The sequence below is a fragment of the Rhea americana genome, unplaced genomic scaffold, assembly GCF_003343005.1.
Source record: "Rhea americana isolate MKP2758 unplaced genomic scaffold, rheAme1 scaffold_27, whole genome shotgun sequence".
Classification (NCBI taxonomy): domain Eukaryota; kingdom Metazoa; phylum Chordata; class Aves; order Rheiformes; family Rheidae; genus Rhea; species Rhea americana.
This window is the reverse complement of record NW_028186390.1, coordinates 2,874,672-2,901,655: the sequence shown is the minus strand read 5'-3', so window position 1 is coordinate 2,901,655 and position 26,984 is coordinate 2,874,672. Positions and strand designations below refer to the sequence as shown.

The 26,984-nt window shown below is 38.2% G+C and overlaps 3 protein-coding genes across 5 annotated transcripts in view; 1 reads left to right on the top strand and 2 right to left on the bottom strand.

Moving 5' to 3' along the window:
* Positions 1-468: 468 nt before the first annotated feature.
* On the bottom strand, positions 469-19,908 carry ORC1 (origin recognition complex subunit 1). The gene is made up of 17 exons (XM_085308031.1): positions 19,802-19,908; positions 19,086-19,179; positions 18,244-18,371; positions 15,229-15,398; positions 14,425-14,806; positions 13,452-13,743; positions 12,844-12,948; positions 12,298-12,493; positions 10,442-10,548; positions 9,517-9,618; positions 8,898-9,069; positions 7,195-7,302; positions 6,282-6,431; positions 5,020-5,139; positions 3,341-3,507; positions 2,107-2,194; positions 469-695 (listed from the first exon to the last, which is right to left on the bottom strand). The coding sequence occupies exons 2-17, from the start codon at positions 19,172-19,174 to the stop codon at positions 504-506; spliced, it is 2,568 nt and encodes an 855-aa protein (XP_085164157.1). The 5' UTR covers positions 19,175-19,179; positions 19,802-19,908; the 3' UTR covers positions 469-503.
* A 166-nt stretch (positions 19,909-20,074) lies between these two features.
* PRPF38A (pre-mRNA processing factor 38A) lies at positions 20,075-24,061 on the top strand. Its single transcript, XM_085308030.1, has 10 exons — positions 20,075-20,260; positions 20,337-20,496; positions 20,837-20,958; positions 21,460-21,545; positions 21,719-21,829; positions 22,431-22,543; positions 23,104-23,130; positions 23,210-23,307; positions 23,653-23,701; positions 23,930-24,061. The coding sequence occupies exons 1-10, from the start codon at positions 20,131-20,133 to the stop codon at positions 23,970-23,972; spliced, it is 939 nt and encodes a 312-aa protein (XP_085164156.1). The 5' UTR covers positions 20,075-20,130; the 3' UTR covers positions 23,973-24,061.
* Positions 24,062-25,077: 1,016 nt separating this feature from the next.
* The window catches only part of TUT4 (terminal uridylyl transferase 4), a 44,708-nt gene continuing 42,801 nt past the window's right edge, over positions 25,078-26,984 (bottom strand). For 2 of the 3 annotated variants that reach the window (XM_085308027.1, XM_085308028.1), the window contains 2 exons: positions 26,645-26,818; positions 25,079-25,594 (listed from right to left, as the gene is read on the bottom strand). In XM_085308027.1, coding sequence (XP_085164153.1) covers positions 25,503-25,594; positions 26,645-26,818 — 266 coding nt within the window. In that variant the 3' untranslated portion in view covers positions 25,079-25,502. Of the gene's footprint in view, positions 25,595-26,644; positions 26,819-26,984 lie in introns of all 3 variants that reach the window. The other variant, XM_085308029.1, reaches the window with a different exon arrangement.

Sequence of the window (26,984 nt, the reverse complement as noted above, 5' to 3'; positions counted from 1 at the left end):
CGTAATCAGCTTTATGCTGGCATTTTTCCTTTGCTGGTAGCAAAGAATCTCCTTCCCCCTCAGCCTTTCTTGCTAAGTGAAAGTTCTGCTTTATTAGATGACTAATAGAGGTTTGAGCAAGCTTTAATCACRTCTTTTATATTCAACAAAAGTCAACAAGAGAAAGCTACGTAAGTGCAATGCCACAAAGACATTGCTAGTCTTGACGATTTTTAGTACTAGTCAGTATTTAATGCAAGTAACTTCAGTTCACACATCTTATTTGAAARAAGACATGTTAACTATAACCTAAACATTTCTTAAAATACTGTTTCAAATATTTAAAATGCCCTGAAGCAAGTTCTTTATTATACAAAAAGTGCTTTGCTACATCAAACATTTAAACATAATGTTTAGGGAAAATACAACATTYCACTATTTCCATTTTATCATTTAAAAACAATTAAAAATAGACAATATTTAAAATATTTATACATATATAAACATAAAATATTATTGCCTTATTAATCCTTGAGTGCATACATGACATCATCCTGGCTGATATTTAGTCGCACCCGCATGTGAAGATACTTAATACTGGATTCCASCAGCAAGAGCCTGCAGGCACCAAGCCTTGAGCAAACTGCCATAATTTCTGATACTGTAGGACTCTGCAAACCTTCAATTCTACACAACGCTACATGTTGATGATATACCTAGGGGAAGAGAGAAAATAAATAAATAAAATGTGTATATATATTATATACACACACACACACACACACACAACTCAGTTTTACCTCCTGCTACAATGTTATGGGTCAAGAGGAAAAATGGAAGTGTTTAGTTCCCTTTCCCTCCTTCTGTGGGAGGGGAGGAAAAACTAGTTACAGTCCTTTAAGAAAGGCATGGATGCTAGTGTTTTAACAAAGGATATTAGGACTTTGTCAATGAAATAATAATTCTAACCTAAAGTTCCCTTTGTCATACAATCAAAGAAAGCAAAACAATCAGCAAGCTAGGTTAACTTATTTTTATTTATTTATTTATTTTAAAATCTGTTACTAAACCTCCTCTCCCCTGAACTGTGTGGAATAAAGCCAATCCAGCAGATCAAGAGCTGGCATAAAACTACATATTAATCCACTCTGAAATGATAGGCAGCCCCAGTGACAAGTTAGTATGAATCATWCTGACTAGAAACAGGGAAGATCACAGCTGAAAAAGGCACATAATTCACCTTTAAGCACAGAAGAAACTGTGACAAGAAGAAAGCACTTGTCACWAATGATGCAGGCTAGTAAACCCTGCTTTTCTAAATCTCTGGAAAGAAACCCCTTTTGGTGTCAGAGGAAAGCTACATTTTTTACGGGGAGGGAAAAAGTAACCTAGCAGTTTAACAAAATATTTCTTGATGTTTAAGCACTGATCACCCAGAATCTATGCAATCAAACTGGTATAGATCTTCAGGAGCTAATAACAGAAAGTGTGACTAGAATGCTTACTAGCAAGCCTACAGRAACAGTAAAACTAGCAAATTATAGTCCTAAACATTTTTATTAGGTAAATATTAACAGTTAGCTTCTGTACTGTGGAATCCATGAAATGGATTTCATACAGGGACTACATGCTGGTGATCGCTATTTAACAAAGTCTACTCAAAAAAWAGATTGAAGCTATTATTGATATATCTGCCTCTGTTGAGAAAGATAGCAAAACAGAAGTTGGAATTAACTTTCGGGCTTCCTATTTGAACCATATCACCTAGTATTCACAGGCTACCTCTTATTTCTTCTGTTTTGAAGCAAGTTACACAGAGGGATGCAACATTTTCAGATGCAGGCCAAAAAAAAATTCATGTTGTAGTCTGTAACACTGGTAACATTAACACAACAGCAGGTGCTTCCCATTCTAAGCATTTAGTCCCATACAAGAACAGGTGGTGGCATAAGYTAGGCTTTACACCTGGCCTGGACAGCCATATCCAAATTTACCTTGTTACTATATTATCTTAGATCAAATCGTAAGAAWTAAGAAAGCTGAAATGTTTGCACTTTTGCCTGATAGTTATTGGAATGACAAAGTTTTGTTTTTTTTTCTTTGAAGCACAGCGAAACACTAACTTACCTGTTGCACTGTTGYTTCCTCAACACCTGCCCTGCGAAATTCTGCTAAAATTGCTTTCAGAAAGATTTGCTCATGTAGTGAGGCRCTCCTGAATATCAAAGGAAAAAACAAAACAGAAATCAGTATACCAAGTTTAGAATCTGTGAATCCTTAGAAGTTTGGAAGGGAAGCAAAATTGCTTGGGATGCACAAATTGAAATGCAGTGTTTTTCTACATGAGAGAGGAAAAAAATGCAAGACTTCCTTCCTTATGTATCTCTACTAGCCAGTATTTTACAGCCTACATATCTGGCACTACAATACACTGCATATCATTCAACTTCTATTTCACCATATCTGAACACAACATTTTATCCTATGCATCATTGGAGGCTTAACTCATCAGTTAAAGCATTCTGCAAAGTTTGGTCATTGTGCAGATCCCTGTTTCTTACAAGCACTTACRCTAAGAGTTACATAAAACAGAATTTAATATGGTAAATCCTCATGAATTGAAGGATTGAAGGATGCAGTAACACCATGTATGTGTTGGGCTATACAAGCCTATAGTTCCTTTAATAATTATGAACCCGGGCTGTGAATGGCAGAACCCATACAGAACATTGCACATGTTCTGCAGTGTGTTATGGTGTTCTATTACATTCTGCTCAGGGGTCTGTTGCACCTAAATGAGCAAGGAGAGTTGCACAATATGAGCAGATCTGTAGCACAAAACAAGTTGCCTCTGAGGACCTGAGGCTTTCGCCACAAGGGTTTGAGGCTTTTCCTTCAGCATAGCTCTAGTCTGGCCCAGTATGCTGAATGACCAGTAGCAACTGCAACTGTGAGCTCCTGAAGTGCATCTTCCAGATTTAGTTCCATCTGGAAGGAATTCAGATATATGCATTTGGAAACAGCAGTTCAGTGTAAATCAACATACAGTAAACAGGGATGACCAGGTAATTTCAGAAGTCTGCTCCTATTCTGACCAAAGACACTAACATATAGGAMTGACTTATTAAAAGTTATACAAGATGTCTCTGTCTTTCCTCTGTCTTTAATTCCTATTTTGTATTTCTGTCTCCTAGCTGTGCTGTGAGGCTTGTTTTGTATGATATTTCAACAAAGAATTAAGTATCACATACACTCCTAAGGGGAGGGGGGAAGGCAGTAAGGACAGACTGAGAATTTTTGGAAAACAGCAGTGAAAAAGACGCAAAGGGAAGAAACACCTCTGAAAAAACAGTGTTTTTACCTGATTGCATTTATGTATGGGGATGAAAACATTTCATCTATGGCTTCTGTTATGTGGGCCATCCTGACTATTCCAGAAGTATTTTTCTGGCTAGCAAACTCACAAATTTCAGTGGCCCTTCTGCAGATATCAAGGCAACGTCTTGCATCACCGGACAATGCTGCTACCTGAAAGTAAACATTAGAGGTCTTTAACAACATTTCCTACTAGTTGAATAAAGAATTTAGCTAGAATYGATAGAAAAAAAAGAAAGAAAAAAAGCAAAATCAAGAAGGTAATTCCACCATGGACTACATTACTAGAATCCCACATTTTAAGATAACAATTTTACTGACCAAAAAAAAAAGACCAAAACACCCTCTACAGATCAGGTCATTCCAAATTTAGGACTCCAACCTCTTCTATAACCACAGAAGTTGGAAGTAAAAATACCAGGAAATTCAAGGAGAGCAGATTCAGTACAATACCAAAAGTTTTCAAAAAYGTTATCAAGAGACCATACCTATATTAATGTAGAAAGTAGAGCTGAGTTTTTCCCATGCACGTACATAATGGAATATAGATTTTAAGGGACTACACAMATTTTTTTAAATAGCTCTCAAATAGACATCCAAGATGGTGAACTTAAAAGTGCTTGACAATTTTTAGATGTCTGACATATCTGAAACTTAAGTACTTCGGAGAACTCCAYTTGTGGCTTACATTTTTAAATAAAGCTATGAGCATTCACTAGATACAATATTAGCGTGGTTTTCTCTGTAGATGCTTGTAACAGTGGGAAGCCCTACGACCCAGCTAGAACCAAGAATGAGAAACCCTTTAAAAAAAAATCTAATCACAAGTAATTGTGATCATATACRTTGGAAGAAAAAAAACATAGTACAAGAACATAATAGATTATCCAGGCCGCAAAACCATCACCATTACTCTTAGAAAAAGTAGTTCCTTCCTAACAAAACAAATGCTTATATTTTGACATAACTGTGTGAACATTACGCAATTTATGTATATAAATATACAATTATGTTCAGTAGAAAATGGTTTTAAAAGTATACTGGTTTGTAGATGTTCTAGCACATTAATAGAGTCTCTTTATTTTAATGTATAATTGCTAACATAAGACATTAAACAATGCATCCATCTTAATTAGAGAAACTATTGCTTCCTAATGCATTATTTATTTTACTTTGTACAATAGAGAGTATAAACACCATACCCAAAAGCATATATATATATATTGGAAACAGAACAGGTACCACTTACTGTGCTAAGACTGTAACACCTTGAGAAAGTGAATGTGGCTATTTCCACTATCACTGGCATACTGATCTTTGTCAAGATGATCCCATGCTTCAGATTATGCCACACAGTGGAGAAAGCTGACATCATTACACATCAYCATGACCTTGCTGTCATGCCTCCAGCTCCTGGAACATACTGCTGCCTTCTCAAAGCCAGTGGAAAATGCAAGGACACTGCTTAGGAATGCTTCCTGCAAAAATGTCCTGCATATCTTACAGAAAACACAGTGCATGATCCACTACTAATGCCCCACTTTGTCTCCAACACAGACATGTAAACACAGAAGTCAGTCTGTCTTCCTGTACAAGGCGCCTCTCTTTCTCCCATCACATTCTTTACTTAATGCAGTATGGAGGAGATATCTGGACAGTGTTTACCTTTCTGGAAACTAGCTGAATTGCATCCTCTTCAAATGTCTTCACGTTGTTCAGTCTGGATGAAATAATTTGCTGTAACTGTTTGTAGGTGTAAGGCTGAAAGGACATTCTGGTGAGGCCCTACAGTAAACAATACAATATAGTGAGAAGTGTTTGTAGTGCTTCTAAGTATACTATGGTTTTACTTCTGTTACAGAATTCTGTACTCAAAAGGGCATATCTAAATTTCTATTAAAGAAAATATTCTCTCCAATTAACAGATTCGAAAGCTACACTTCTCTTATATCCAAATGGAAACTCTCAAGTGCTCAAGCATAGCTTGTTAGTTAGCAGTTTTAATTTCTCTGGTAGGAACAGACCCTCAGGCACATCCTTCCCCTCTGAATGATATCAATTAATATCAGTTACTTTATTCTTCTACTTCATACTTGTAAAACAAACATGCACATCCATAAATGCAACTGAGACTGAGTGAAGGCCAGTAGCTGGACCACCCTGCTGAAAGGCCATAGGAGCAAGAGCTGCTACCATTAGAATTCAAATTCCTCTTACAGAACTTATAAACAAATCAAAGCCACCCAATATGAGAATCTTTTGACTGCAACTGTTTAAGCACCTTTTCAACTACAGTCACAGAACAAAACATTAATCTCTCCTTTAGCACATTTGTATAAGTGTATACAGTTCTATTGCTAACTTCACATGGTAGCCTGCAAAGTTAGCAAGCAGCCAAAAATTAAAAATCCTCTTTCAGTGTTGAAATAATAACATAGGAAAACGTATTAAACAGGTTTAGAGTGCATCTAACTTTTCTGTCCAAAGGTATCCAACATAGAAAATAATCTACCACCTGATAATGGCAGACAAGGGCCTGGAAGGAAGGAGAAAAGAGGAAGGGAAAAATCAGAAGGGAATTTCTCTGAACTCTGGAATAAGCAGCTTAACTATAAGGCACAGCATTTGATTATCTAAGTCTTAATATATTTAAGAGGACATCTGCATCCTTTTTGTTAATTTGTCCTTATAAGAAAGAGTGTTTTTACATGGCATAACATCTAATTAGCTAGCTAGCTCCTACACCTACTTTCCTGAGATTTGTGTGTTCAACACCCACCCTCTGGAGAGGAAAGRGAACTATAAAAGCATTGCCAAATGCCTACTGTAACCCATCCTCCCTTTCTCCTGGATTGCCTTTGACAGCAYACAGTATTTAATTTATCCTCCTCATTTCCAAGCATAACAACATAGCTGCTAGGACATACCAGCCTGCTAGCTACTCTGTTCATCATGATTCTCTCTGGCAAGTCCATCGTGTTAGCAATGGCCAAGATGATTAACTTGGAATGCTTTTGAGTTGGCCAGTCAAATAAGTTGTACATCACATTCTGCTTCYGGGTCCACAGAAGATCAAGCTGAGGAGAGAGAAAGAGAATAAGTTGCCTGAAAAATGACCACCTTGCATTTACAATGCTCAATCAGGGCTCGAGAGAACAAGCTCTGCCACAGAAAACTTCTTAGGTGATCCTGAAAAAGCTGCCTCTGTCTTCCTTATTCATTTATTAACAGAATGCCTTTTTGGAATTAAGGCACTAATCTCTTTGAAAAGCACAGCCCCACTAGATGTTTGAACAGTGCTTACCACAGTATGAAGCTGCAGTTTTTAAATACTCTTCTGATATTAATACTGTGTCTAACAGAATCAAAAGACCATCCACGTGAGGACCTGAATCAGCTCACACACAAAGTAAATGCGTGTTTGTTATTTACTGAAACTCTTTGAGCGTGCTGCGTTCAGAGGTAGAATACGGTGCACGTCATTGTGAATTTCCTCACAGGAAGAGCAGCAGCTTCCAGACAAAAAAACAAGCYGTAGATAACTGAATTTCGGGTATTTAGAACTTTACACAACATGAACCAAAAGAAAACATGAAACCCACCTGAAAAACAACACAGAGAAAAATATAGCAATAGGATACTTAACTATTTACATTCAGTTTACTGATAAGGCCAAGGGCAGCTACTTGCATGTCTTCTCTCCTATATCTGCTCCTGTTAGAGCATACAGGATATACTCTAAGCATAGACCACTTAAGCACATTTTATCCTTTTCCATCATCTAAAAATTAATTTCTTATAACATTTGAGAAAAAGAGAAGGAAGAATTCCTTGACTCACCTCATCCACTATCAGCACTGTGGTCTTCCTCTTYGGTCCAGAGGTAGAGAACAGTTTGGCCAACAGTGCTGCAGCATGGGTTGCTGTCACCTTTTGACCGGTCAGTAACTGGACAAGGATTAAGCAATGCCGCAGGTTAATCCACTATAGGCATGGAAATTTAATTCTTATTCTGTTTGAGCATCTCTCTAATACTCAGCAACAAGCACCCAGTTTCTTTTCTATGACAGTGGTGGTGAGAACAAGGCCCCAAAGGCATACAAAAATTAATGAATACAATTTCAAAATTAAAGTATGTATGCAAAATCAGTTGTTTGGCCAAGTTCAGACTCAAATCTTAAAATAAAATGGAGATTGCATTTGAAGGTTGTATTTGTTCTCCAGAATCATATCTTCCCTTTTTAAGAACTGATCTCCGATTTCTAATTATTAGAGTTTGAGCATGACAATAATGTATAATCTGTACTTGTTTCATGTTTCTAATTCAAGGACAGTCTGAATCAGTCATATAAAGCAATTTTCAGAGATCCTGATTCTACAGCTCTAGAACTGAGCATCCAAAATGGCTCAGAACTCAGATTCTTGCAGTGGAATTGGCACACTTTCTGTAAATAGGTATCTGTCATTTGTTGTTCATTGTCTCTATTTGTCTGTCCAGGACCTGCTGTTGCTGTTCTCTTCTTTATAAACTTCCCAAAGACAGTGAGGTAGCTGCAATACACTCCATATATTGCTTTGGAGTTATTAAAAAAAAAAAAAAAGAGAGAGAGAGAACTAAAGTGTAAGACTAATGTGCAGCAAGGGGGACAAAGCAATCAGAAATGTAGCAGCCATGCGTAGAATACTTAAAACAGCAGCAGAGGAAGAAGCAGAGAAATGACTGGTTTTTATGGGAACATGTTCCCATAAAGGATACCTAACTGGGCTAGCTTGAAGTGCTGAGACCCACAGAGACAACAGATTTTACTCCCAAAGACTTATTCTTGATTTATTTTACAAATTTACAAATGTTAAATTCATTTATGCTGCACAGGACAGAAACAAGGAGCGTTAAAATACCATTACTATGAAAGGAGGTAATTGTTCTCATGGAGCTTTTCAYTGTGCTACAGAAACAGAGTGACCTGGCTATAGCACATTCCCTCATGTAGCACTATCCATGGTGCTTTGAGGGAAGGATGCAAATATGCATATTTACCCCTCAAATGTGACTCTAGAGACATTTGAACAACATATATCACTTCCCACTCAAATAGGAGATGTCAAACTTAAATAAGTGAGACAGAAGTGTTTAAGAAAAGGGACTAGATATTTCAGCAAATACATAATTTCAATGCTAGGTCACTGGCTTAAAGTGATCCTAGGCTGACATAGATCTCAAGCAATTACAGTCTGAAGACTRCTAGATGATCTTAATGCAGTTTTGAGAAGGTTAAATCACACTCATATAAACTATCAGCAGCCCCAGATGAGATACTGCAGACTAGTTTGTCATGAGGATTTAGAATACAGTATTATTCACAGAGACAGTCCCTCTTTAGCAGGATTATTATGTGATGACAGACTGATTAACCTCTTAGCCCCTCCAGTAATGATTCTGTTGCTACAGTAACTTCCAGAGCTGTCACCTCAGCAACCTTCTAAGGATGTACCTGCACAAAAGAAGGTAAAACCAAGAAAGCCACTGAAGAGGCTTTGCTCACCTCTAGTATCTGCACATAAGCTTGGTGAGGGTCAGTCAGCTTCATGCCATTGATCTCTATGAACTGGAAGGACGGTAGCTCATCATTTTCTGCAGCTTGCTGCAGACATCGAATTACTTCATGAACAGTTGCAGTTTTACCTGTTCCAGGAACTCCAGAAATGTACATRCACCTACAAAAGATGACACTTTATCAACATGAGAGAGCAAAAGAAACCTCCCAAATCAAGGAGCTGGAATTCCTGGGCTCTGAGACCACCTTGAATACCACTCCYCTCTGTGACTTCAGGCAATTCCCTATATTTCGATTACTTTATTTGCAAATTCAACATGCAAYTTATTAGATGATCATCAAGATTTTTGTTATTACTGAAGTAATTAATCTAARTTACCTTCTAAATGCTAATTTACTTTTAAAACAAATAGAAAACCCCACACCTTTCCCCAGACACCTAAAATTGACTAGGTATTTCAGTCTAATTAAATCTGTACAAGAAGAGATCACATTACACAAATCTGTACAAGACTGCATAAGTCTTTCCGGAGAGAATAGGTATCAGTAAAATTTAACTAAGAATCTTAATTCAATTAAATGAGAATAACTCWAAACTCAAACTCACCCTCCTGTACCATCAATAAGTTTGCTTTCCACAAAATTATAGATATCCTGGAATTCTTCTTCACGACAAGGCAGCGATTCAGGGACAGCAGAAACATGCAGCCTTTCGATTAAAAGTAATAATAATAATTAAAATGGAGACAGGAGATCCAAGAGTTGCAATTTCACAGTTCTGCTTGGAGGGCCTCCTGAGAAAGAACAGCCAACCCTCCCACCCCCCCTTTCACAGTTATGCAAAGGTTTTCAAATCTTTTACGTATTTTAAGTCTGAGCACCAATGTCACGCATCCCAAAACAAACAGCCTAGTTTCTCTATAAAGGCTTTCAAGCTTTAGGACAGCTGAGCAGCCACCTTCATAAGCAAACAGTATGAATATTCAGCAATAAAGATTATCTGCTGCTATTCACAAAAAATTTATAAGTCAAGGTRGGGGAGGGACAGAACAAGGGAGACTGATCATAGGAAAGCGTTAGCCAAGTAACTGGGAGGAAACTAAAATTTAGAATGAGAAATACTATCAGTTCAGCATGCATTTCCCCCACTATGTCAGGATTTAGAACAAAACTATGAAGYCTTTTCACCACCAAGAAGGGCCAGATAGCATTTTATAATCTAAAGCTAATAGAAGAGAATCCTTATTTTTCTGATATTGCATAGAATAAAACCAGATACCTAATTCCATAAAACTTAGCATGGACTGTTTACAGTAATTTGAAATTCTAAAAATAGTATTGTAAATRTTACTAGTATTTGTAATTCTAGTATCATACTGTAAATTATAAGTGATCTTCTGATACCAAAAATACCATGAAYCTTTACAAAATTTATTCAATAAAGACAACATTTCTCTCTTTCAGCATAGCCAACTGCTCTGTGTACTTGAAGCAAAAAGATGAYTTCCTCCCTTCAGTCAACTACACATTACCTTAGTCTGGCTTCTTCTAGTATGCTAGCTGGTTTCTGTGCTGCATGGCTGCGTTTGGGAATYTCAGGAGTTGCATTCCGAGGTGTCTTGGGTGTTCCTGGTAAAGGCTGCAAAGAAAAGTTAAAAACCGCAAACAGATTTTCCATATACATGAATTTCTAATTGAGATTAATGTTTTGGAAACTTATATGGATGATCATTTATGCACAAAGACTACCTGAGAATGTCAGAGTACAAGATAAAAAGAGAAACAGTTTTCACAAAGCATAACTAGCAAACAAGCTTTATAGTTTTTTCTTCCTTAAGAAGAAAAAGAAATTAGGAGGGGAAATGGTGACACAGACAACCCCACCTTTTAACTGATGGAAGAATTTTAAAATTCTTTGTTTTCTTCTGAAGTGCTGCCTTAAAAAGCAATCCAATTCTTAAAAAGCAGCAGGCAACTAAAAACTGATTTATATGTGAATTTCATCATCCAAACATGTACCTGGCTATGGTCATAAGAAAAAAAAAAAAAAAACACAACAGTCCTAAAGCGTCAGGCCAAGGATCCACCTGGCCTTGAATCCTGTCTCCAACAGTGGCCAAGACACTGCATAAAACCGCTGGCCACGCATCTTTGGTGTGGCCATGAACTCTGTAGAGCATCCCTTTTGTGTTGGTAATCACCTGCACACTGGCAAGCCTTCAAGAGTCAAGAGGGCTCTACCGCCAAGTGCATAGTAGGTCTCATGTCTGCCTGTTATATAGTAGACTGCRTTGAGCAAAGGCTGTACAGAAAAAGAGAACTAATATGTCTCAGTGTGCAGTTTACAAAAAAAATAAAAATTCTGGACATAAGTGGCTGCTTAGATAACAGCAAGAAYATACTATTCCAGTTTTCAACCATTTTTCAGTTCAGAGAATTTCATGAAAAACTGATGTAGTTTGATCTGTTGAGGGTTACTAAATAAGCATTCTTGGGTRCTTATGCCCATACTCATGTAAACCATGTAAGCTTCCTGCAGCCACAGTATCCCTCGGCCAAGAGCTGCAGAGGTTTAATTACTCTTTGAATAATTGCCTAACTACTCTTTTTGTTTTGGTCCMAATTCCTACTACATATATTTAAGAGCTTGTAGTTTATACCAGGAGAGAAAGAAAAACTTCTCATCAGCCCTCCTGAAACCCATGAATTTATAGACTTACTGTGTTTCATCACATATTGTCTAGTTTTCAGGTTCACTAGTTATATACTACTCTATTGTTTCCCATATAGAGTCAAATCCATTTATTTGATCACATCTCTTGCCTTGCTCTGAACTAGTGTGAACATACTTTTTGATACGMAAGGACCAGAACTGCATGCTCTTCTAGTTAAGGAAAAAAAAAAGAAAAAATCCAGTAGCAACTCTTCCCTTAAAGCAGCTCCCCARTGCTTCATTCAGTAAGTCTTTACATGGTCACCAGTATCCATCCTGGATTCACAGCGTGAAAGCTACCATTTCAGAACATACACTGATTCACTGACTCSTAGCAAATCTTACTCTCCCTGCCCTCTTCCAGTAAGAGAAAGCTTTAATAGCCACAGAACAGGATAAACTGCACATTCATCAGTCACTGTTCAGCTCCAGCCCAATCCAACAATTTCCTTCCATAGGCTGGAGTCTTTTGATCAACACTCATTCACAACACACATGTGGTTCAAACCACCTACTCAATTCTCATATAGAAGATCATATGAGCCAAGTTAATCTTTTATTAAAAGCTAAAGGGTTTTGATACTTAACTTTGGTACACATGCATCAARCATTCAAATAATTGGCTTAGAAATAACAAAAATAGCTCTTTTAAATGTCAGTTACAAGGAATCTTACGGTTTTCTTCGGTGTCTTAGCAGGAGTGTGAACTGAAGATTTCCTTGAAGATTTTGGGGTACTGAATATTCTGCTTGATTTAGAATTCCTCTTTGGAGTACAGAGCACTTCATTCTCTTCTTCACTACTGGAATAAGAGCTGCCCGAGCTAGACAGAAAGTCATCTTCATTGTCCGATTCCAGTGTATTTAATAAGCTATGAGTAAAAGAAGTGGCAATAAGTTTTTTAAAGCTACATACAATTCTACTTACCACAGATTACTTGATACATTTTCAGCTTTTTCTGTATTTACCACAATCAACAGGYCAAATTTTCCACTTGAGCTGTTACTTGTCCACAGCTATTCAAATCAACTGCTTAAAAGGAAATTAGTTTTCTGATCAACACCTTGAGTCAGCTTTATATTTCTGAATATAATACGTTTTTCACTTACACTACAATTAAGCTGTGCTTCTGGAGCCATTTGCATTTCAGYATTAATCCAAATAAACTCCAAAGGCTTCAAGTTATTACTAGCAATCTGAATCAATGGAAGAAAAGGTTACCTGATTTGCTCTGCAATGCGAGCRCTTGTCATCTGTGCACATTTTCTGTGAGAACGAGGGGTCACTACAGTGTTCTGACTACCTGGTTTCTGATGTCCAACCAAACTGTAAAGAAAGAAAAAGCTACTTATATTTCCCCTTTGCATCACACTTGTAAGGATGGAGAAAAAGCCTCTTAGTCTTCAGGCTCAACTTTTATGCCTGCAAGGAAATGGACATTTTCATTCGTGCTGATGGAATGTAAATCATAATAACCAATGTGTCTTCAATTCCATTTCATATCATCTTACCATTCCCATTCCAATCTCTTCCCTCTGCTCAGGAAACTGCAGGCTGCTTGTGTCTATTTCTAAAGTCAGCTTCTCCTGTGATGCCACCTTCTCATTCACTCATCTCCAAGTAACATGCTTTCTAGAGCTTCATCATAGTTCATTTGTAACTGTTTAAGCAATCCCCCTTCCTCTCTATGATTTCAACAGAGAGAACAGTTTGGTACATACAGAGACTTTACCCATTTAATTTTCAGAAGCTCTTTCATAAATGTGCTTTAAGAGAACCACATACAAATACAAATCTCATACAACAATTATCATAATGCTATTCCTTACCATATAGTGTCTTCTTTCATATGAAGATTCTTTTCTTCCTTGCTGGAGTCTCTGACCTTATTGTAGGGGGATAATCGTATSGTATCACTAAGTCTCTGCTCATGCTCTTCACTATCAAGCGTTGACTTTGGCTTGTCATTGCTACAAGACATTTTTGGTGGTGAGCCTAAAATTCCAGTGAATTTCACTTTTCGTTTAGTAGCTGATGGTTCTGTCATTGCATCACAGTCATCACCCAAAAGTTCTAAAACATCATTTCCTGAGAGTTTGCCTTGGGGAGATTTTGTGGGACCTAGGAATCAAGAGCAGAACGAACTTTTGTCAGGCTTTAATGTGTCTGGTTTGGTTAACTATTAGATGACATGTATGACTGGCTCAGTAGATGTCATTTAAATTTATAAATTTAAACGAAAGGCAACCATATTAAACTACAAGGACAAAAACTGAATCACTGAAAGGCATGCGTTTCCTCTAAAAACATGAAGTAGTAATACAGGGACTGATTTTTYGGTTTATCTCCTTCTATCACTTACAACTCTATCCAAGCACCAGTTTGAAYGTGTGGTGTTATTGATAGTACACGTATGGCCAAATGCCCTTCTCTAGTCAAGCCCAATATAAACATTTTATTGTGTATTAGAAGATTAAAGAAAGAAAATCGGACCTTCTGAGGTCAAATTAGGCTGACTGGTAGCATTTTAGTGAACAAGAACTTTAGACTTCTGTTGCAAACAAAACATTTGCAGCAGCAATGGAACGTAAGCATAACACTTGCTTGAAATAGGAGACATAAGACAACTGATGCTTGCAAAAGGTAAAGGCTAACCCCAAAGCCTGAATAAAACAGGTAGTTAATAAAATCAGTAGTTAAAATACTGATGTTGAGTTATGCCAGTGTCTGAACTACCCAAACTGAAGAGACAAAACATACACAAACATRCATTCAAAACTATACAGGTATATATATACATACTGCTTAACTGTAACTTCTTCCTTGCTCTTGGAGTTTTCATATCATTAGCTACTCTTTGTGAATGTCTCTCCTTAGACAGGGAGGACTTGGAAGCAGAATGTTTTGATTCTATTTCCATCTCAACATTTTTCTTTTTTTTCACACTGCGCACAATTCTCTCGGTCTCTTTCTTCAGGGAGCAAATGATGTCCAAAGGAAAGAGTGAGGATTTTGTCAAAGAGTTTRGGCTACCACTTGTTTTCTTGTTAGCTTCTTTCAGTTTAGAGAATGTGTCAGGGGATAAAGGTTTAAAGCATTTCCCATCCCAAGACTGTTTGACATAGAAAGTTTGTTCCTTGTTTAATGTAATAGGTAGTGCTTCCCCTAGACACAGCGGTATTACCTGTAAAAGAGAAAATATCAAAAAACATMTGTCTTGGCATTTTCTGTTAATTTAGCATTCAAATATTTTCTAKTCACATAACTTATTATTGGATCTCTTGTAATCCTTCATTATAGAGGGCAATGTCTCCAAACTATATTTAAATTGGCGTAAGTTTACCGCACTACAAGACTCCCATCACTTCCCTCCAAGGAATCCCCTAAATTTTAGGGCTGTCTGACAACAACCAAACTCATTTTGAGATGGAGGAACATTAACAAATTCCAACTATTCTATACAACTGCATTAATAGTCAAATAGACATGATGTATTTAATTTGGGAGGGAATAAAATAGCTGTACTGTTCTGTTATGCTTTTCAAGTTTGGGGGGGGGGGGGAGGTTCCTTCTTTCCTCTAAATACAGATGGGCTGCAGTACATACCATGACACTTTTAATAATGGTCTCCACAGCAATGTCAGTGTCATATCCAGGAACTTGATCGAAAAATACCTCTTTGGGAGAGATCTCTCTTTTAAGCATTTTCCTTTTATTCTGAGGTATCTCTGTAATATGAGAAAACCACTGCACAATTGCATGTTTCTGCTGAGCACCTGTAACAAAAAAAAAAGTCAGTGAACATTAGAATCTGTTTTTGTTGGATCACATTTAGTTAACACTATTTCAGCAAAGCTCAATGACTTCAGCTGAAATATGTCATTAGACACCTGACATATAAATACCAATAAGCAGTGTTCTTCCCCAGGAACTTTTGGTTTAGGCAGAACAGAAAAAYAGAATGAAGAAAATTACTATACTATATAAACTATATCATACAGAACCAATGGTAAAACTAGAAACTGATTTCAGATCTGAGGTCACATCTCCAACAACGCAATACTTGTATTTAAAAAACTATTCATAAACTATAACTAATATTACACAATTCTAATCATCATAGTCCTGTCTTGCTAAGTATTCAAAGTTACACCTCATTACTAATGGAAAATTATTTACTAAGGATATGAAGACTGCAAGTATGCAGACAATTTTGTATCAATTGCTGCATAATTATATTTTTAAAAAGTGATGTTTAAAGATGGCAGAGTATGTGTCTCAATTCCATTATTATCTGTTGCTAAAACGAATGGTACCATTTTAAGGTCATCATAGCTCCCGTACTGACCGGGTGATACCACTGCCTGAAAGCTGTTTGATGGCATGTGCAAAAAGGATTAATAGGTTTTCTGGTGAACAAATGGGACCATTACCACCACATTATTCAGTGCTTACTACAGATATCCAGGACAGTCAGTGTAACCTCTCAACACTAGAGCATTCACTGGGACTGACTTGGAATAATTTACATGCAGAGGCTGAAGGCACTGCAGCTTCTTTAGCTGTACTTGATCCTAGGGAATTTCACAGACTGTTTAAGTTCTTCGGATGCACTGGGGATAGAAAAGTCTTGKTTTTTTGTTTTTGTTTTGTTTTTTAAGAAAAAAAATCGAGCAGTTCATACAGTTCACTCAATTGACTGAAATCTGATCAAAACAGAGGTGGTTCTAAGGAACAAATTACTTAAAGCCAAGTACATTACTGCTGCAGAACTTGGAGGGAATTTCATGAGACCAGGATTCTGGGAGTTCAGTTTATATATGCATAGAAGTAAGTGATGTTTAAATAACTATATACTTTTCATAATGAAAATGCCAAGCTAATTTCCTGTAACTTGTGGAAGCAGCCATCAGAATATAACAACACCCAGAGAGGTGGCTGGAAGTTCTGGAAAACTTCCCTATCCACTCCTACAATTTTTTGAATTGAGAGGATGCTGTAATTTTCTCACATCTCTTCTAGAATAAAAGGATGGATTCAGCTGGAGCACAAAATACACCCTAGCGTGATATAAGCTGGGGATGGTTACTGCATTTGAAACGTTGTCACTTCATATAGTTTCTTTTGTTTTTTAATTAATCATGGACTATTCAGCCACAAGACAAAACTGAGAAAAACTCTATGTTGCACAAGGAAAAAAAAAAGAAAGAAAGAGAAATGAGAAATTCGAGTCAGTTACGACAAAAATCACTATTAATCATTTTAGTTCAGCAAAAATGCAAGGGGATTCTGAAGCATTAGCCAATCTTAACTAACAAAAATTTAGAAAAACACATTTATCCAGTGAATGGCTAGTGTACAGTTATTCATTAGAAAGTTTCTTAGATGTTCCTCTAAAACATCTGACCACTACCAATGGAAAGATCCGGGATTAATGGAGAACTGCTGTTTGACAGTTCAGATTTGCTTACTCAACTTTTGAAGCAGATAGGTCTACATATAAAAACTGATCTTCAGAATCATCATTTTAGGAAGAACCCAATCTCAACATAGTCAAAGTCTAACCGTTCTCCCAGACTGAGAAAGTCAAAAAGGAAAATGTTGCATGGAACTGTGCCATCAAGTATAGAAAACCTCCCTGAACACAGGTAAGAATATGTATAAGAGACTGCAGTTTCTATTTTTAAAACTAAATTAGCATATCTGACTTGCAGGTGATTAATGAAATACTTGCATAGCATCTCAATCACTAACTACCTACAGACCAACTGATTCACCAGTTGTATTTTCAGACCAGTTCACCATCACAAAGGATGATGTTCCTTATTTGCATATATATAGTCTACTCAGACCTCACTAACTGAAAGCAAGGGCAAAAAAGGAGAACTGAGAAATTTCAAAACATTATTTGTAAATTCAGAGTTATTTTAAAGATAAATGAGAAACATTTGTTCGCTGCTTAAAAAAATCAGGGAATCCTGCTATTATAATATGATTACACTAATGAAAGAAAGCTTGAATAAATATTACAAACAGATACAATGTAGATAGAGTTAAAAGAAACTTTTGGAATATATTACAACTGAACATCAAGTTTATCTCTACTTTAAGTTGTTTGTCCTCAATTTTTAATTAATTCATTTTAATGAATTTATCAAAGATTAATGACAAGAGGAAAAGTTCAGCATCCTATTTCCAAGGAAGTTTCATGTCTTTCATTACAGCATGAATTCCCTCRCATCTAATACAACAATCTCCTGAATTGCAATGCTCCTATTCCATACAGATTCTCTAGTCTCTAAACAAAGTGTTAGCTCACACTGTCTTCCTCAAGAATCCCTTTTCTCTTTTCTTTTTTTTTAAAGAGATGACAAACTAACACTGTAAGAATTTAACGTCTTTAGCTCTCTGTTTTATTTACCAACACCTAGTTGAAAGTAGCCATTAGCCTCAACTACCTGAGATACATGTGAATAGATGCAGTGATTACCAAAGCTTCATTTTCTTAATAAATTAGGCAACTAATACGATGTTAACACTAACTACATCACCATGAAGTAAGTATCTTTAAAACATTTAAGATTTCTCAGATAGAAGGATGTAAATTTTTATTACTCTTACCATCTTCATATAAATCCAGGAGTTGTGCCACAAAAGGTCGATCTGCATTCTCCCCTTCTACTAAAACAAACTCACCAAGCTGTATACAGGTTTCTGCTTGACTTCTTTCTAATTTAATAAGGATTCCCCTAGAGAGTGAGATGCGCATGTAGATTAACARGATTTATATTCTTTACAATTCAAGGTTCATTAAAGCTGATCAGCTGCCAGTCTTACAGCTATTTACCTCACCTTTTGCAAAGCCCAAAACTGAGTTTCCTGCTTAAATGCTTTCATATTCTTTAGCTCTACAAATAATAATACACATATGGCCATTATCTGGGATATGCTCACAGCTAACCAGCCARCCAGTTAGTAACAAGTCAGCTAGAAGTTACCACACAACTTTAAGACTCATCTACTTAAAAGTCTTTTTTTCTTTTCACATTAAAGGATCCAAAGTGCTCTACACATCTGAAATTTATCACAAAAGCAGCTAAGAAACATAGAGGCCTTCTAACAGCAAACAAACACTCTTGCTGCATAATTTCCTGCTTATACTGCAGGAGAATTCAACTATCCAAAAAACTATCCCAATTTGAGGTAGACAAAAACAAGTCACATGCCAAATAGACAGCTAACACTCATTCACATATTTAATTAAATGCGTTCTTTTGTTTACATAATATATGATTTATAATTCAAGATATTTTTACRTACATACAAGGTCCTGAGACATTGCTCAAAACCACTGCGCTTTATTCTAATTCTCACTATCACATTAACCTAAAGGATGCYAGAAAGGCAAAGAACATAACCTCTATTGTCTGTGGTTCCCCAAGTAAGCAAGAAGTGTTATTTACTTGTACTGCAAGGTCCTCAGTTTTCTGTCCGAGCTCATGGGTTTCCCATACCAGGAATAGATTCGTTTGCTCTGGTGTCGAGTGTTCATGATTCCTATAGAAAAGCAAAAAAGAAAAAAAAAATGAACAAGCAAGTTTTGAATATTATTTAAAAATAAAAGTAGAGTCTTAAAAAAAAACCCTCAAAATTGCTAGATTTCTAGATCTGCTACCAATTCTTTTTGAGCACACGAAGAAGCCGGCATGGGTCGGTGGGTTTACGGACGCCAGCCTTCGCCAGGCCCCCAGAGGCCGCTGGAGGACCAAGGAAGACGCGAAGGTTTCCGGTATTTAGGACAGCGGCTCCGAGCACACCGGCGCCCCTCTGAAGGCTTCGCCGGGCCATCTTTCGCCCGGGCCCCACAACCGCCAGCGACCAGGCAGATGAGACTGTCCCGAACATTTCGACCGCACTTAAGCTTTCCTAAATGCTTCTGAAGGAGAACTTTCCCTCTGGGAACACCTCACGAAGCTCAGAAAAGCGCAACTCCCCCCCCCCCCACACACACACGCGCCCAGCGGGCGGTTTAGACGAGGCAGCGGAGGGCGCCGCCTCACAGAGCCGCTCCTGGGCGGCGTGTGGGGGCCGTGACCGGCCCACAAGGGGGGACTGGGGCGTCCGGCCGCCCTCACGGAGCGGCCGCAGGGCCGCCGCGCYGCACCCCTCCCCCACTCACCACAGCCCCTCAACGGCCCCGCGCGCGGCCCCRGCAGCGGCAGCAGCAACGGCAGCGACACGAGCTCCGGCCACCGCCAAGGATAGAATTTCGCGCCAAAGCGAGCCCTAAGCTCCGCCTCTCCCCCCGCGCGTGCGCGCAGGGGGGAGAGGACAGGCGGAGGGCAGACGGCTACTGCGCCATATTTGWGCCTGGCGCTGCGAAGCTGCGGCCGCCCTGAGTTAAGATGGCGGACGGCGGGGCGGGAGAAGGGTACCCCGGAAGCGGAAGCGGCTGTTACCGCCACCACCGCTGGCGGAAGCGGGCCGGGGACCGGGAGCGCCGCGGCCATGGCGAACCGGACGGTGAAGGACGCGCACAGCATCCACGGCACCAACCCGCAGTACCTGGTGGAGAAGATCATCCGCACCCGCATCTACGAGTCCAAGTACTGGAAGGAGGAGTGCTTCGGCCTCACGGGTACGGCGGGGCGGGCCGGGGCGGCGGGGGGCGGCGGCGGGGCTCCGCCGGGCGCTAACGGCCTCGCCTCGCCCAGCCGAGCTGGTGGTGGACAAGGCCATGGAGCTCAAGTACGTGGGGGGCGTCTACGGCGGCAACATCAAGCCCACGCCCTTCCTGTGCCTGACGCTGAAGATGCTGCAGATCCAGCCCGAGAAGGACATCATCGTGGAGTTCATAAAAAACGAAGACTTCAAGTAAGTTGGTCGCTGTTCCGCCCTCTCTCTTGCTTGTCGTGCCGAATGAAACGGGGAAGCTCAAAGCAGCCGGGGAAACCTCGGCGCTAGGTTTAGCTTTCTTTGCAGGGGCCATGGTAAGCTCTTTTTTTTTTTTTTTTTTTTCTTCTGTTCCTGCATGCATAAACAATCACACGGAGAATGAATGTACTCTAAGGAGAAAATCTAAATGATCTCTTATTTTGTTTACTTTAGTGTATAGATTTTTTTCTTAAAAACTTGTAGGAAAAACTTGTGTTTTAGCTCGGCTGCTACCAATGGAGAAAGCACAGCTGTATGAAACACTTTTCTTGCTTTTCAGATATGTCCGAATGCTTGGTGCATTGTATATGAGATTGACAGGCACTGCCATTGACTGCTACAAGTATCTTGAACCACTGTACAATGACTATCGAAAAATAAAAAGTCAGAACAGAAATGGGGGTAAGCACTGTCACATAGCTGTGGTTTCTCAGTGTATAATAGATGGCCTTTTGCTGGAAAAATATATAGGGCTAGATAAACATCCTCTTTAGTAATAAAAGCTTGAAAAACTTTAGGAAAGTCACTTTCTTAAAATCTTACTTTTACTTCATTCATTCATTCATTGGATAGCCTGCTGCTGTAATCCGTTATAAGTGGGAGCTGCCTTGCTGCTTTAGCTTATCCCAAATACTTGTATTTGGTATCTGTCAAACTAAGTTTTAGTGTACAACAGAAAACAAATATAATCTAAGTGCTGGGAATCTACAAATCCTAACTGTGCAGTGAGTTCCCCTTTTTCCAAGATAAACCTAATGATTTTTCTAATCTTTAAGAATGATTTTAGAACTATTGTTTGTAGAGCCCACTTGATACAAGCGTTCTAAATCTCAAGTGTTTGATTTTTACTCCCGTTGCTAGTATTAATTTTCTTGGTCTTTTAAATGCTCTTTTTCTTCCCAGAATTTGAACTGATGCATGTGGATGAATTTATTGATGAACTACTCCATGAGGAACGTGTGTGTGATATCATTCTGCCTCGATTACAGGTTTGGAAAAAGGGATGATTGTTGAATTCTTAACTGTATCACATTCAATACTTCCATCAGCCTACTGGTTTGTTGCATAAAGCCGTGTACAGGACTTGTTGGGCACAGCAGATACTTTCTTACGTGTTTGTTCATATTTAGATTATGTAAGATAAAGTTGTAATTTCTCCTAGAAACGATACGTTCTGGAAGAAGCTGAGCAACTTGAGCCTCGTGTTAGTGCTTTGGAAGAAGACATGGATGATGTGGAGTCAAGTGAGGAGGAGGAGGAAGAAGATGAGAAAGTTAGTCAACTGTTTTACAGCATTTTATAAASGGATAATTATAACTGATGCCGAAACATCACAGTACATTTTACAGCTTACGAGAAATGTCTGAGAGGAGGCACTAGAAGGCTGCATGCAGGTTTTTTTTCCTTGCTAAATGTATTTTCATATAAACTGACTGTAAGAACATGCTAGACCATGAAGCAGCTCTAAAGTGCTCCATGTGTGTCAAGCTCTTCTGTCTGCTCATATTTCAGAYATTTTATATATGTATAAAATATACTTTATATAAACATAGGTATTTTAGCTTTCACTATCACCTTTAATTCTATGATGGTTCTAGTTGGTCAATTCTGCTTTTTAAGGGAGGGAGTGGGGAGTATGAAAGGTGGCCATTTTAATTTCYAATACAGTCTACTTTATAATTATTAAATTTAGGTAGTACTGCTCATTTTTGAGTATGAAATACTTGAGGAATGGGAAGCTTAAATTGGATGACTTGTTTCCTCTTTTATCTCATRTATTAATTGCTTGGGAATCTTTATTGAGAACTAAAAATCTTAGTGAGGAAAGACTTAGAGTTAACTTTTGAAGGGGGCTGGTTTTGCAATGTTTCCAGCTGGAGCGAGCACCCTCTCCGGATCACCGCAGAAGAGGCTACAGAGACCTTGATAAACCCCGCAGATCTCCTGTTGTGCGATACAGGCGGAGCCGAAGCAGGTCTCCAAGAAGGTGAGACATGGCTCTTTCTGAACGACGTTTTTACTTAAAACACATCTATGGTGCTGCAGAGTGCTTTTACTAGATCTAACCACAGAGCTGAAGATASTGTTCAATCAGCATCTCTTATGCCTTCCACTTCTTTTAGCCACTAGTTGCAGTTGCAGTGCTGCCCAACCACAGTCAAGCCCTGCCCTGTTTCCCTGGTCCTGCAGTAATTCTTGAACTTGCTGGCCAACTTTAGATAAATTTGACAGTGGAGTGAAGATATCAAACAGAATCAAATGCTTGTGGCRTTTGTGTAAACTAAGGACTGAAGAGAAAATAGATCTTGCTAATTGGGTATATGGGTATTAAACCAGGAAAAAAAATCATAACTTACCTCTTTCTGCTGACTGTTTGGGGCTCACCAGAAGCACTTATTGCCCTAGTGTAGCAGGCCAAACAAATAGTGACTGAGGGTTTGGGAGAGCACAAGGAAAGCCCTGGCACTGTTGCTGGAGAATACAGGAAATGCAAGTGTTGGTTTGGTTGRTGGCTTTTAGTGACTCTTTTTCTTTCTCCAATTACAGACGAAGCCGCTCTCCAAAGCGAAGAAGGTAGTCTGTTTTTTCTGCTATATAATCTTAGAAYGTGTGCATTTTTGGTATGGTTATTTAAAAGCTTAATTTCTCTCAGCCCATCRCCACGCCGGGAAAGGCATCGCAGCAAAAGCCCAAGACGACACCGGAGCAGATCCAGAGAGAGACGCCACAGATCAAGATCTAAATCTCCAGGTATTTCTGTAGTTTACCAGTTTAACTCTGGCATGTCTCTGTCAGCAGGACATGTCCTGTGAGGAAAATGTAAGAAGCTAGAGGCTAGAGTAGAGGCCTAATCTGGATTATAAAAGGGCTAGTTATGTGGAAGCATGTCTGGAGAACTCTTCTAACGCGTTCAACGTTGTACTCAGTACGCTTTTCAAATATTRCGTGGAGTTTAGTTTGTGTGCCTGGTTAAGGCTAGAGTTCTGGCATTATCTAGGATTCTTAGCCACTAGCAGATGATTACGTTAGCAAAAGAAAGAATTGTTGGGTTTTATGACTACTAACACAAGTAACTGTTAGTTGTTTTTCTCACAGGGCATCACCGTAGTCACAGGCACAGAAGTCACTCTAAGTCACCTGAAAGGTAAAGGCTTGCCATGTTTCTTAAGGGTGTTGGTCCTTTTGTAAGAATCTCAGGACTGAAGGTTGTCTTACAATGTTGGAGATGAAGTATTTGATGTGGTACCTTCCCCAGTGTTGAAGTCAAGATATATTATCCATAGTCTGTTACAGAAAACACCAGTATAACACTGGTCTTTTAAAACAATTAATAGCACTGTGTCCTATGAATCTTTTTGGTTATCTGTTTCAGATCTAAGAAAAGCCACAAGAAAAGTCGGCGAGGGAATGAATAACAAACTAAATCCAGCAGGCAGTTTAAGGACCTTGAACTGCAGTCTAATACTGCCCTATTTACTTATGGGGCAGCAGGATATGTACTGGCTGCTTTAGCAGTCTATTTCTCTAATCCCTCCCCTCTTGTATAAAGTAGTAGGGTTTTTTTATTATTAAATGAAAGCTAAAGAAACTTTTTATGTAGTTACTTGTGTTCCTGGTAGAAGTTGAAGATTTTTTAAAATTGTCKTCTTAAGACCCGAAAAAATCGTGACAAGCAATAAAAATAAGGGTTTTTGTCTCTAAAGACTCCTTGCTGTTTTTTTTTCTTAATAGTTTGTTTTGACTTCTAATTGAAGCTAGATTAATTTCCTAATCAAGACTTTGTTACCAGAAGGCAACAGAATTCAAAAAAATGAGAATGTGTTTGCTATTAGCTCAGTAACACTGAAGAACTACCAGCATAACCTATGGTCAAGAAACCTCCTGGTACAAGAAAGGAGGTAATGCTGTCAAAATCTGTGTTACTCCAAAAACAGAAACTACCTTAAAACCACTCTCAAAGGTGCAGTGTAGCTGTACTGCACTGTGCCAGTTACTGGTTACTTTGTAAAAAATCAACTTTTAAGTCCGGTAAGAGGCTGCTTCTGACATTAATACTAAACRGTAGAACAAAACACTACTTATCAGGCAAAATTAGTCACTATATTARAAAATATTAACCATCACTTTGAAGACAAATAGTCTGTGGCCTCTGGGAGAGTGAGGARCAGAATATGACACACAACTAAGCTCTAGCTTTGCTGAATGAAGTTTGCATCGAGCACCATCCTGTTCCCTCAACTTAAGAATAGTCAAGCTCTTACTCAGAGTTCTTTTCTTGTGATTTATAATACATATATTTATTAAGACAACAGCTGTGTTAAATCCCTTCTGTACTGCTCCTCTATTCATAATCCTGCTTYGGGAGTGTGGATTTGCAGTTTTGCCTCCTGAAGCTTTCGCAAATAAAATTGTGATAGTGCATTTTTTGTAGTTTTTGTATCCTCATTACAGTTAAACAGAAGCATACATACAAATAGGGAAGAGGAAAAGTTTCATCTTTTTTTTTGCAGTTTTATTTTTCTTTTAAAAAGTTTTTTTTGGCACTACATAGTTCTGTAAAGAATAGAAGTGACAAATTTTTAAACACATGAAATCCCTTTCTAATTTTATTTTTTTAGAACAATATATATAAAGTCTGAAGCAACCAAAGTATGAATACAGCTAATAGAAAATAAAGAACTTAATTTTAAAAATTCTCTCTCTTTACAGTTTATCAAGATAAAACAAAACACAAGTCCCCTTAAAAATAGGGTAATAAAATAGATGAAATTTGTATCACTCAGTTTTGTGATACTAGTAAAAACTATAGTTCATATCTATGTACAAATGATACAGTTTAAAAAGTCTTAAATAATCTTGTATCTAAACATGTTGCATTAAGATTTTAAATCAGAACCTGATCTTTTTTCTCCCTTTCCCCCACCCACCCATAATCCCCTTAAATTTCACTTTTTCTGTTGAATGTAATTCAGATTCAAGTGTGGGTGTCCTTGAGACAGAAGCGAGAACCGCTGGTTACTCTGCATCAGTGGACCAGCTAAAAGAAAATGGATTACAATTACTTCAGCAAGTTAAAYATACTTCACAGTGCTTGGCTATATTCAATGTATAACACTTACTTAGAAATAAAGGCATTTATGTGGTTGACACAAACACTATCTTTATGACTAACCCATTTAACAGTACAATGCAATATTATTTTAAACCAGTCTCTGAAATTCCCTCAGAATCATCAGTACATTATTATTGTTGCGTTACTTTAATTTCTTTAAGCTAACAAAAATAATTTCAGGATTTTTAAATCTTGGTCTCACCTGGAAACCTTGCTACACCCTATAGATTAGGCTTTGAAAGAAGGAAAAAAAAAAAAAAGAGGATTTGAGCTCTCTCATTTCATACAAGGTAGCAGTAATTGCATGCCCTTAAGTAAAATTTGGGCAGTCTCTCTCTTACTAGAGCCAAAGGTCATTTTCCCACAGCCTTTCCCAATCCTGCAAGATGCTGAACACCTTTACTGTTCACTAGCATCAGAAAAAGTTGGATAAAGTCAATCCTTCAAAGTATCCTGAATAACTGAACCCGATCCAACTTTGACGTTACCGCTGCTTTGACTGCAGATGGGACTAGGTGACCTCCAGAGGTCCTGTCTGACCGCAACTATTCTATGATCTTGCAAGTTTTTAATATATGCAAGTCATTCCTAAGGCAAGGTACAAAGGCCAAATAAGATTAATTAGGATAAAAATTTCTGCAAATTCTTAGCATGCGTGTGGACAAATCATTTCATCCTCTATTGAAACAGAGGTGGCTCTAAGTGAGACGGCAACAATGAAGGAGAAAAAAGGCTGGAAATGTATCACAGTCCAAGTTGCCTATCAGATTTGAGAATTCTATATAATCCCTTCCCCCCCACAAAGATTTTCATCCATCCATACAGGAAGCTGAAGCGTTGATTTGACTCTTGGTTTCATTCTTACGGTTCCAGGGAGCCTAGGCATGTGAAACATGATTCCTCGGCTTTTAAAGCCTTTGAGACAGTAAAGAGACATGTTGCATGAGCTGTTGATTCATATACTAGTTCTAGTACCTTGAGGGTAGAAAGGTTTGTTCGGTGGATAGCTGGCATTTCCCTGCTGCATGTAGTTCTGAGGCATATTGTAAGGCCACGCTCCTCGGAGGAGAGGAAAATGGGTAGGGGTCCCATGGTCCCAAGGGACAGAAGGAGGGTTCATTTTACCAAACTGTCCTTGGAAACCCTGATCTATTTTTCAATTGAAAGGGAAAAGCACATTGCAAGTTGAAATAATTAAACAATAAGTCATAAATACAATTTACATCTCAAATAACAGTTTGCAGGGGACTTTACAAGATTAATCTGATGTGCTAATTTTTTAAAATATACATCAATGCAAATTACCAGCTAAATT